Source organism: Lissotriton helveticus, chromosome 8 (assembly GCF_964261635.1).
Source record: "Lissotriton helveticus chromosome 8, aLisHel1.1, whole genome shotgun sequence".
Taxonomy (NCBI): Eukaryota; Metazoa; Chordata; class Amphibia; order Caudata; family Salamandridae; genus Lissotriton; species Lissotriton helveticus.
This window is the reverse complement of record NC_136069.1, coordinates 342,451,168-342,463,550: the sequence shown is the minus strand read 5'-3', so window position 1 is coordinate 342,463,550 and position 12,383 is coordinate 342,451,168. Positions and strand designations below refer to the sequence as shown.

Here is a 12,383-nt window from a genome sequence, read left to right as displayed (position 1 = left end):
TGTAGTTTTTTGTTTTCTTTACTGTGTCTTGATTGGCTGCTGTATTTCAGTAAGAAATTGAGATAAGCATAATCCTCGCCTCCTGTCCTTAATAGAATTGAAAATTCTTGGCACGAATGTTAGCAAATTTTAAACTGTCTTTTTGGCTGCTCGTGGCAGGAGTGCAATGACAGAGAAGAAGGACAAGCAGACACAATAATCCACTCAGTACAGGGAGTCGGCCATTTTGTACTGTGTCCGAGTTCATTTGAAAATGAATGCACTGATATGACTGTAGGTATCTTTCACCCATCGAAAAAGACAGTCCAAACAAAATTTTATTTCAGGACAGGAGGCTCCGATTATGCTTAGTCTCATTTCTTTATTAGAAATGCCCAGCAGCCATAGAAAAACAGATAAAACCACAATACCCATAAACACTTGGGTAACAACCATAGAGTCTGCACTATATAAGGTCGTGTAGATAGTCCCACTTCCTCTTTCTTTGCTGCTCCGCAGCCAGTTAAGTGCTTATCTCTTACTTACTTGTATTTGATGAGTTTACATATGCTGATTGTTTAAACTTTGCTATCGCTTTTCATTTGTGCTGCATTCCGCGCTCGCTCGCGCTTTCCGCCGCTCTCCGTCTTCTTTCCGTTTGCGGCGCTTGTGCAGCTGGGAGCATGTGCCACCTCCCCTTTGGTCCGGGCACCTTGTGCCCGTGTCCGCTTCCTGCGGAGTGGAAGTAGGGGGTTGTAGAGGGCTCGCCCTGCTGCGCGAGCTCCTCTCTGCATTTGGGCAGGCAGCCAGTTTCCGCGCATGCGCGGTAGTGCTTTCCGGCGCTCTGTGTGTGGAAAACGCCAGAGCTTCTTCGAAGGATGTCCTTTGCGAGTCACACGCCCACAGCCTCCCACTTAACCCCAATTGACGCTGGTTGCTGGAAAAGGCTGCCGGCTGTATACTTCAGCATAGGCTCTGCCTAGAGTGCATTTTTGTGACACGGCAAGCCCTCCCTCCACCTTTGAATTTATTTTTGGGTCAGTTTACTGCTTTCCTTGGCTTGCTGTGGGGTTTTTGTCACTCCCCCTAACGTTTTGCCTTCGGCAATTCACAGTTCAGTCATCTTGTGGGCATATTCACACTGCTGGTGTACAATGAGTGAATTCTATTATGAAGATGACGAAGATTATGAGGAGGAGCCCTCTGAGTCTCTCGAACAGGATTTGATGGAGGCTCTTGATAGGGGTGTGCAGCACTCCATGAATAATGTGCATATATCTAGGACCCCCTGAGAGAATAGATACTATAAGTCCATGGTCAGGGATAAATAGCATGAGAAGTAACAACCAAGGCACTTAAACCAACCAGCTGTTTTTAACACAATAGAATAGTCATGTGAAACGAAATAGTGTGAGTAGGTCTAGTTAAAATATTTTTTAATATAAATTATGTCAACAAAGAAAAATCAATCATACGAAAAATATAATACAAGTCTTAAAATCATGAACACAATAATTTGTAACAAATTAATAAAGATATAACAAACACAGTAAGTGCTATGCAGTATATCCACAGAGAAAATCAATCATAGCAACTATATCATGCAAATCATGAAACTAAATGCAAGTTATTAATCCACAAATTATTAAAATATATGAACAAACAATTAATATATAAAAAAAAGACATTTAATTCAAAATTTAAAAAGTGGCATAAAGGAATAATTCTCTATGCGCGTTTCGGCGACCAGCGCCTTCTTCTGGAGTAGCCACGTATGTCCTAAATGTAAAGGAAACAGGAAATAAAAAACCAATTCTAAATAAATGTGTCAAGGATTATTGTTTAAAAAAAGTCAATTTCGTTTCAATCAGACTGAAAAATTACAAAACCATACATCACCTACAACATCAAAACTATTTCATATTGGCAGGACAGATTAACATCTTTACATTTCAAAAGTGTACCCTAGATTAGGGCCTTCATTTCTCTGTGCATTTCTCAGGGATAGTAATCAAACTGTAAAGATTGGAAATTCGATTTTTACAGGGAATGGGGGGGCATCTCATATTATCGTGACAGAGGAACCATTGACAGCTTATTTTAATTTATCTTATTTGCAAATATTATACTTACACTCTTTAAAAGAGCACATCAAATTGAAAAACTTGCTAATTGATGTTGGCCGGATTAAAAAGCTGAAAAGAAGGACCATGATGTTAATATTGTGCATTTTATGTTATGCGTATAGATCGTACTAATAAGCAGATTACTCAATACTGATATCCTTATGACGATGGGATCAATTCTTTATGTATCTGATTGCGGAATCTTTAAGTTATATGTTTTAAAGCATTTATACTTTCCTGTATTCTTCAAATTAATATTCCTAATTTATAAACTAGGGAGGTAAATTCTCAACCGATCTAAATACAGGCCATAACAATCAAATATTTATAAAAGCAGTAGGTTAATGCAATGAAAGGTTTTGGTGATTACTGCGATAAACAGGCCTGGTAGGGTAGCTCAAGGAAAACACATAACTGTTACCTGATTTGTATTGTTCACCTTCGTGTCTCTTACATCTACTGATGATAAATGTATTCTTTCAAAGAAATAATCAAATTCCTAAAAAAATCAATAGATTATGTAATATAAGAATATATGTTTTAATCATCTGAATGATACCCTACTAATCTAAAAACTATTGTTAAACACGTTTACCTGATGTAATCTTTAATACTCAGGCACTCGCTCCCTAGACCCTTTAAGTAAGGCGAACAACCTACAGGAAATAAAGTTAAAAATTCAGGGTGAAGGACATGTGTCTTAGTGCTAAGAGAACAAATTACGATATTGAAGGGACATAGAATGTAATGTACCTCATGGGTTTTTAAATATTTCACAGCCGGATAAAGCACAGGGGGCCTTCCTGATGTGAAGACCTTCCTGATCTCAGGCACATAAATGCGATGTTCTATGTTCTGTGCCTAAAGAAAGTCAGAAAAATTCAATCAATAAGTATACAATTAAAAAAGTCATGTCATCTATTCAAATCTATTAAAGTATTAACAGAGGAATCATGAATATTTTCTCTATCGGGTATGTATGAATGTTAAACCTGGGAAAACTAATGAAATAATTTTAATATTTTCTATATAAAGAGTAATCCTATATATCTCTATATATATTTAAAATTTACGCTGAAGCTGATCTAAAAACTTTATCAAGGCTCTATTGGATGGCATTTTCCCACGGAATCTCACTGTTGAGACCACGTCGGAAAGTGTCAAAAACAAAAATCCAATAAACCTCCCTTTTCTTTCTTATTGCCGCACCACCTTGGGAGTCTGGAGTTCGAATTTTCTCTAATATGCGCCTCTTTATTTCTTCAGAGCCATGGTTCATGTCTGTAAAGTGTTTCAGCATGGGGGCAATCATTTTCTTCGTTCTGATAGCAGAACGGTGTTCAGTCAAACGTGTTTGAACCATTCTAGAGGTTTCTCCCACATAACCTAAAAGGCAGGGGCACTGTACAAAATAGACAACATTGGCAGACTTGCAATTCCACATTTCCTGGGCTTTTGTGGTATGACCATTGCATGAAAATTCCTCACCTGTAATAATACTTTTACACGAGATGCAAGTCGAACAAGGGAATGTTCCTCTAATAGGATTGTTGGTTAGAATAGATTTCTGTACAAATTTCTGTTTGCCAGTATGATCAGCAAAGCGAGAATGTACAATAAAATCTTTAATGTTTTTATTGCGTCGGTGGGCGAATAAAGGCTTGTCCAATTTTGTTTCTACTGTGCAGTTACTATTAAGTATATGCCAGTTGGAGCTGATAATTTGTTTCACTTTAGCATTAACTGTGGAATGCTTAGTGATACAGACAACCTTTTTATTTTCATTTGGAGGTTTTACTTTCAAAAGACAATCACGGTCATAGTATCTGGCCCTTTTGTATGATGTTCTTACTAGCCGATGTGGATAGCCTCTCTCAATAAATTTGGATCTCATGATCAGGGCCTGCTTATCAAAGTCTGCGAGATCCGTACAATTACGTCTGACTCGCAAAAACTGTGAGAAAGGAATACTGTCTTTTTGTGTTCTAGGATGGAAACTCTTATAGTGTAAGAGCGTGTTTCTCGCTGTAGGTTTCACATGTAAATCTACTTTCAATTTTCCATGGTCTGTCATTATCACTATGTCTAGAAATTCCACCTTTTCAGCACTCGCGTGTGTTGTAAACCGCAAGTTAGGGTCTGCCTCATTGATCCGAGCTGTAAATTCTGTTAGAGTGTCCCTCCCATCGGTCCAGACAAAGAATATATCATCGATATATCTGGACCAATGGGAGATAGACTCAAAGAAGGGGGCAATTTCATTTTGTATATGTTTCTTTTCAAAGGCCGCCATATAAATATTGGCGACCGACGGGGCTACTGATGCCCCCATACTAACTCCTTTGTTTTGGCGATAGATTTGAGAACCAAAGCCAAAGATGTTTTCATTAAGTACAATTTTCAAACAAGCTAGTAAAAAGGACGAAGGACATTCAATGTTAAATTCTTCAATGAACCATGCTGTGGTTTCCATGGCTCCTGCAATAGGTATATTACTATATAAGGATTCCACATCCATGGTTACAAGTAAATCGTGTGTTGAATTAAAAGTTAGCCCTTCTATTTTCGAAATCATATGACCAGTGTCTCGAACATATGACTCAATCTTATGAATATGGGGACGGAGGTAATTGTCCACATATTTCGAAAGTGGTTCTGTTACCGTTCCTATAGTTGAAACTATGGGACAGTAGGGAGGGTTATTCTGATTCTTGTGTATCTTTGGTAAACCATATACACATGCTAATTTGCCTTGGTTGAAATTCAAAAATTCATATTCTTTTCTCGATATCTCTCCATTTTCTAGGGCCTGATTCTTCAAATTCCGTATTTCTTTGGTAATATTTAAAGTAGAATATGAGTTTACTGGGCTGTAAAATGTAGGATCTTGTAACATTTCTAGCATAGTGGCTTCATACTGTGCAGAGTCAATGATTACAATTCCGCCTCCTTTATCACATCCTTTTATTACTAATTTATTATTTGAGGAAAGGGAATGTAAGGCCTGATATTCATCTTTATTTAAGTTATATATTGGTTTTGGTATATAACGTAAGGCTTGATCTAGTTTCTTTAGAACAACTAATTCGAAAGTTGCCACTTCAGGGCCAAGCTGTTCAAGGGAGGGGCTAAAGGATGACGGAAGACAAAGGCTCCTTGTGTTGTCATCAATATTTTCAAGTGAGGGACAAGAGGCAAAGTATTTTTTCAAACGAATTTTTCGAAAAAAAGAAATGATGTCCTGATAGAGTTCAAATAAATTAACTGAGGAGTGGGGTACGTTTGATAAACCTTTGGAGAGAAGACTAATACTGGAATTATCCAAATTTGTAGTTGTCAAATTAAATATGGGAATTACATTCCCTGTTTCCAGTATTGTCTGTTCCTTGTTTCGCGGACAAACTGAGGTTCTTCTTCATGATGGTGATGTTGGGGCTGATAATTCCCTCTGGTTTGTCCTTGAAAGCGAACTCTCGGGCGTCCTCGACCCATCCCTCGGTTCCCTAAAAAAGGTTGCCGTTGGTTACGTCTACCCTGGTTTGGATTGTAAGCAACATCTGGTTCATAGTACGTATCATGAATAAGGCACTGGTTAGTGCGATCACTCCTCTGAAGAGACATTTGACGCAGTATGCTCAACAGCAAGGTTGGGTTCCAGCTTCACGAAAGTCTTCCGCATCCCCAGGTAATCCCCATGCCTCGGACTTTCAGCGGTTGGCGAAATCTTTGGCTGCTGCCAAATCCAAGTCTGTGCCAGTTGACCCTGACAGTGATGACCATTTGTCCTCATCTTCCTCGGATCACGTCCCCCCTCCTCCCAAGAAGAAGAAATGTAAGGAGCATTTTGTGGATGCCCCCACGCATCCTCCAGTACTCACATTAGATCCCGCAGATATTATTCACCCCAATTCGACGGCTTGGCTTCCGTCCCCAGCGGTGGCGGAATATGTGCAGCAGCACATCCGTCAGCCTTTTGAAAAGGAGGTCGATGCACGTCTCCGTTCGGAGTGCCCTCGACCCGATCTGGGAGACATCTTGGCGGACACGCCGGAGGTGGATCCCACCATGGTGACATACCTTCGCAAGTTTGCTAAAGACCCGAAAAAGGGTCTGGACCGTTCCAGGCGTTCGAGCCAGGACAAGGTCCTTGATATGCTAGGCCTCCTGACTAAGATTTTGGATCTTGGCTTCATGGCTAAAGAATCGTCGGCAATGGTGGATCCTGATGAACTCATCGAGTGGGCTCAGAGAGCGATTTGCCAGCTTGGCAACGCTAATTGCGCTCTCTCCAGTGAGAGGCGTAGGTCAATACTTCTGAAACTCGACCCAAAATTGGCAGAGCTTTCCACCTCAGAGTCGGGTCCTGCTGCTCAGGGTTTACTTTTTGGTCAGCCATTTTTGAAGGAACTGACTCAGTTTGTCAGTACCTTCAGTGGCTTGGACAAGGCCCAGGCATCTAGCCGAAGAGCTTTTCGTCCAGTTTTTAGCAAGGCCGGACGAAACAGGGGACGCTCGTTCGGCGGTTGTCAGCAACAACAACCCTCTCAAAGAGGGTATCAGTCCCATCTATCCCTCCAGAAAGGGCCGTGGACAGTACAAGAAGGGACGTTCCGGTGGTCACTCCGGCGGATATCAAGATTCCGGATCTTCAGGTGAGCCTGATTCCGGCATGCAGTGTTGTTCTGGGGGGCAGGATACGTTTTTTCCTAAAAGGGGGTGGTGATGAACAGAGTGTCTGAATTAAGCAGACCACTCTTACCCAGTCCAAAGATCAGGGCTTGATCCATCACCGTTATTTAGCTCACTGCCCCATCCCAGCTCAGAACCTGGCTATATGCAAATTAGTCTGTCCCTGGCCCAGTGCATCATGGGAACAGGGCAGACCAAACTACCAAGCCAATTCTTCACCAGAAAGGAGACAAGCTTCCGGGGACCGGTTTCTGTCATTTCAGGCGTCGTCGGCCCGGCTTGCTTGAATCCTGATGGAGCAGTGAGCAAGGGACTCATGTCTGAGTATACCCTTCCACGCTTATGGTGGACAAAATGATTCAGAAAAGGGGGTGGTGATGAACAGAGTGTCTGAATTAAGCAGACCACTCTTACCCAGTCCAAAGATCAGGGCTTGATCCATCACCGTTATTTAGCTCACTGCCCCATCCCAGCTCAGAACCTGGCTATATGCAAATTAGTCTGTCCCTGGCCCAGTGCATCATGGGAACAGGGCAGACCAAACTACCAAGCCAATTCTTCACCAGAAAGGAGACAAGCTTCCGGGGACCGGTTTCTGCCATTTCAGGCGTCGTCGGCCCGGCTTGCTTGAATCCTGATGGAGCAGTGAGCAAGGGACTCATGTCTGAGTATAGCCTTCCACGCTTATGGTGGACAAAATGGTTCAGAAAAGGGGGTGGTGATGAACAGAGTGTCTGAATTAAGCAGACCACTCTTACCCAGTCCAAAGATCAGGGCTTGATCCATCACCGTTATTTAGCTCACTGCCCCATCCCAGCTCAGAACCTGGCTATATGCAAATTAGTCTGTCCCTGGCCCAGTGCATCATGGGAACAGGGCAGACCAAACTACCAAGCCAATTCTTCACCAGAAAGGAGACAAGCTTCCGGGGACCGGTTTCTGCCATTTCAGGCGTCGTCGGCCCGGCTTGCTTGAATCCTGATGGAGCAGTGAGCAAGGGACTCATGTCTGAGTATACCCTTCCACGCCTATGGTGGACAAAATGATTCAGAAAAGGGGGTGGTGATGAACAGAGTGTCTGAATTTTGTCCACCCTAAGCGTGGAAGGGTATACTCAGATGTGAGTCCCTTGCTCATTGCACCATCAGGATTCAAGCAAGCCGGGCCGATGACGGCTGAGATGCCAGAGACCGGTCCCCGGAAGCTTGTTTCCTTCCCAGTGTAAGAATTGGCTTGGTAGTTTGGTTTGCCCTGTTCCCATCATGCACTGGGACAGGAACAGACTAATTTGCATATAGCCAGGTTCTGAACTGGGATGGTGCAGTAAGCTAAAAAACGGTGTTGGATCTAGCCCTGATCTCTTGACTGGGTGAGAATATTCTGCTTAATTCAGAAACTCTGTCCATCACCACTCCTTGTTGTTAAATATTTTGTCCACCCTAAGCGTGGAAGGGTATACTCAGATGTGAGTCCCTTGCTCATTGCACCATCAGGATTCAAGCAAGCCGGGCCGACGACGGCTGAGATGCCAGAGACCGGTCCCCGGAAGCTTGTTTCCTTCCCAGTGTAAGAATTGGCTTGGTAGTTTGGTTTGCCCTGTTCCCATCATGCACTGGGACAGGAACAGACTAATTTGCATATAGCCAGGTTCTGAACTGGGATGGTGCAGTGAGCTAAAAAACGGTGTTGGATCTAGCCCTGATCTCTTGACTGGGTGAGAGTATTCTGCTTAATTCAGAAACTCTGTCCATCACCACTCCTTGTTGTTAAATACGTTTTTTCCTAGACAATTGGCGCTTGATCTCCAGCGATGCATGGGTGCTGGAGACGGTCCAGGGATACAAAATAGAGTTTTATCAGTCCCAGTGTCAAACCCATCCTCCATCTCCACTTTGTTTTTCCCAAAAAGATCAGGAGTTCATCACAGAGGAACTCAAGTCGCTTCTCTTAAAAGGGGGGATTGTTCCAACCGTGCGTCATCCACTGGGGTACGTCAGCACGGTCTTCCTTGTGGAGAAGAAGGGAGGGGGGTCGAGGTTAGTTCTCAATTTAAAGGAGTTCAATGGGGGAGTGGTCTACCGTCACTTCAAGATGGAGGGAATCCATCTGTTGCGGGACCTTCTGCGCGAGAAGGATTGGATGGTTCGCCTGGACCTCAAGGACGCTTACTTGTCCGTTCCGATCTTCCGACCGCATTGTCGCTTCCTCCAGTTTCACTGGCTGGGGACTAGGTACGAGTATCAAGTTCTCCCCTTCGGCCTCTCGTCAGCACCTTGGTGCTTCACGAAGCTATTGAGGCCGGTCGTGGAGTCTCTTCGCAGTCGAGGAGTTCGGTTGATCATTTATTTGGACGACATCCTCCTTCTGGCGGATTGTCCAGTCAAACTGATGTCTCATCTGGAGTGGACCATCGAGCTCTTGCAATCTCTCGGTTTTCTAGTGAATGCTCAGACGTCTGTGTTGCATCCGACTCAGGTGATCGACTTCTTGGGTTTCAAGGTCAACTCTCTCACGTGTCAGATTCTTTTACCCAATCAGAAGATTCGGTATATCAAAAGGGAATTGATTTCCGTTATTTCGAAACCGAACGTGTCGTTGAGATCGTTAGCACGAGTTGTCGGTCTCTTGGCTTCTTCCCTTCAGGCGATCTTCCCGGCCCCGCTGCATTACACAGCGTTGCAGCGCCTGAAGATTCGTCATCTCCAGAACGACCTCAGGTATTCGGATCAAATTCCTCTCTCGGAGGACTCGAGGTCAGAGATGCAGTGGTGGCTGGATCATATGGAGGCTTGGAATGGTCGAGCCCTGTTCGGGTCCACACCGGAAGTGGTGATCGAATCGGATGCCAGCCATTGGGGCTGGGGAGCCCGGTGCGGTCCAGTCTCGACGGGGGGTCGGTGGTCTCCCCAAGAGCTCTCCCTCCACATCAACTGTTTGGAGCTATTGGCGGGATCCTTCGTGATTCGTTGCCTCTCTCCCATTCAGTCCAACTGCTGTATACTTCTCCGCATGGACAACGTATCAGCAGTCCGTTACATCAACAAACTGGGAGGAACTCGTTCGAGGTTACTGGCGGAAATTGCCAAGGATTTTTGGCATTATTGTCTGCAACACAAGATCACGGTTATTGCAGAATACCTTCCGGGGTGCAACAACCTCGTTGCAGATTGGAACTCGAGGTACCTGAGGGATTTCAGCGATTGGCGGCTTCATCCTCGTGTGTTCCGTCATCTCCTGCGGTCCTGGGGCCCATGTCAAATCAACCTATTTGCGTCCCGCCTCAACACCCAACTCCCACGGTTCTTCAGTTGGAGGCCGGATCCGGAAGCCTTAGCCACGGATGCTTTTCTCCAACCGTGGCCGACTGCACTGTGTTATGCCTTTCCCCCGTTCATGATGATTCCCAGGGTTCTGGCTTACACGAAACGTTACCAGACGGAGTTGATTTTGATTGCTCCTCTATGGAGAGCTCAGGCGTGGTTCCCGGTTCTCCTGGAAATGGCTTGTGCAGTGCCGTTCCTTCTTCCCCAGAAGTGGAATATCCGCTTCAAAATCCGCATCCCCTGATTCAATCAGGCTCTCTCCTTCTTCTGGCGTGGCGGATTTCGGGGAACGCCGGTCGGTCCCAGGCCTTTCTGCGGACGTTTCCAGATTCATCAATGACGCCTGGTCTCCTGGTACCCACAAACGCTACAGAAGCTCTTGGAAGCATTGGAGTGACTGGTGTGTTCAACGGCAAGTTGATCCAACATCGGCTGATGTTTCTGTGATGGTCAATTTTTTAGCCTCGCTGGCTTACTCTGGTTTAGCATATCGCACGGTGAACAACTTCCGTTCGGCTATATCTGCGGGTCACCTCCATTTGGACAGTAAACAGGCAGGGAAACATCCTTTAGTTGTTAAATTGCTCAAGGGTATCCGCCTTGCGAATCCTCCGCGTCCAAAATATGTTTCTTTATGGGACGTGTCTATTGTTCTGCGTTTTCTGGAGGCTTGGCCGGTCAATTCTTTGCTGTCTTGGAAACAGCTGTCGGCCAAACTCACTATGTTGTTGTGTCTGGTCTCCTGCAAGCGGGTGTCGGATGTCCGGGCTTTAGATCTAGCCGGGCGCAGTTTTACTCCTGAGGGCGTCACGTTTCGTCTCTCTAGGCGTACCAAGACCAATACTGTGGTTATTTCTTATCCATCTTTCCCTGCACGTCCTAATCTGTGTGTCGTTCAATGCCTCAAAATTACGAAGTAAGTACTTCTTCTTTTCGTTCTGATATGCAGGGTCAATTATTGATTGCGTTGCAGAAGCCCTTTCGCCCCGTTACCCCGGCTATGTTGGCTAGGCGGAAGCTGGCATTGATGTGTCTGTGTTTGGGGCTCATTCTGCACGGGGAGCTATGGCTTCTAAAGCCTTCTCATTGGGAGTAACTTTGTTTGATATTATGAAGGCCGCTGACTGGTCCTCTGATTCTGCTTTCAAAACCTTTTACTTTAAGCCTACTGATCATGTTTCTTCTGTAGTGGTGGATCAGCTTTAAACAAGCATAATCGGAGCCTCCTGTCCTGAAAAAGAATTCAAAATTTGCAAACATTCGTGACAAGAATTTTCAATTCTATTAAGGACAAGGAGGCGAGGATTATCCCACCCATTGTTGTATACATTATTGTTACTGTACGCATGTTCAAGATTTTCCTTGCTGTTGACAGGATGCAATGATCTTCTTTGTCTACCCACCCTCCTTTCTATGCTCATGATTGCACGGAATGTGTATTACGGCTCTGTGTCTCTATTCAGGATCTGATCCCAAGTGACGGCTCTTCGTTGAGGCCTGGGTTTTCCTGCCTTCTCCTTTGAGGATTGTGGTTCCTGTCTTCTTCTGCCGTTGCTTTTCTGGACTCTCCTTCGTTGTCCTGGATTGGATATGGTGTTCCTTGCTTGACTTTCCATGTTGCCTTTATGATTTCCATTAACAATTTCTCACCAAAGAAAGAGGAAGTGGGACTATCTACACGACCTTATATAGTGCAGACTCTATGGTTGTCACCTAAGTGTTTATGGGTATTGTGGATTTATCTGTTTTTCTATGGCTGCTGGACATTTCTAATAAAGAAATGAGACTAAGCATAATCCTCGCCTCCTTGTCCTTAATAGAATTGAAAATTCTTGTCACGAATGTTTGCAAATTTTGAATTCCTCGTTATCAACAAGATTACTTTTCCTGTAATGATGTTTCTATTAGGGAAATTGATATTTTGAACATTCAGAAAAATGCTATTATTGTACTGTATAATTATGCTGGCCATTATTGTAACACACATTTTTTTTAAATGTCATAATCCTTTTTATATGTGGTCATTTTTCAAAAACATGAAAATAATAGACATAATTAGAAATTCAAAATGAGATTTATGCCCTGAAACATTTGATTATCATTGCACATTTTCTCATCTTTGACCATAGTTTTGTGCTATTGTAATCGTTATATATAATCCCTTATATGCCGCATGTTCTTGCAGTTCTCTGATCTTATAAGCTCCATCGTCTCTAACGTTATTTGTAGAGAGGACCAGTGGTATACATTTGCAATGCTGGTGACT

The 12,383-nt window shown here is 43.9% G+C and overlaps 1 protein-coding gene across 1 annotated transcript; it reads left to right on the top strand.

The window, feature by feature from the left end:
* The first annotated feature begins 319 nt into the window (after positions 1-319).
* On the top strand, positions 320-11,978 carry LOC144771629 (uncharacterized). Its single transcript, XM_078655996.1, has 3 exons — positions 320-1,247; positions 5,691-6,821; positions 8,581-11,978. The coding sequence occupies exons 1-2, from the start codon at positions 1,134-1,136 to the stop codon at positions 6,759-6,761; spliced, it is 1,185 nt and encodes a 394-aa protein (XP_078512122.1). The 5' UTR covers positions 320-1,133; the 3' UTR covers positions 6,762-6,821; positions 8,581-11,978.
* The last annotated feature ends 405 nt before the right edge of the window (positions 11,979-12,383 follow it).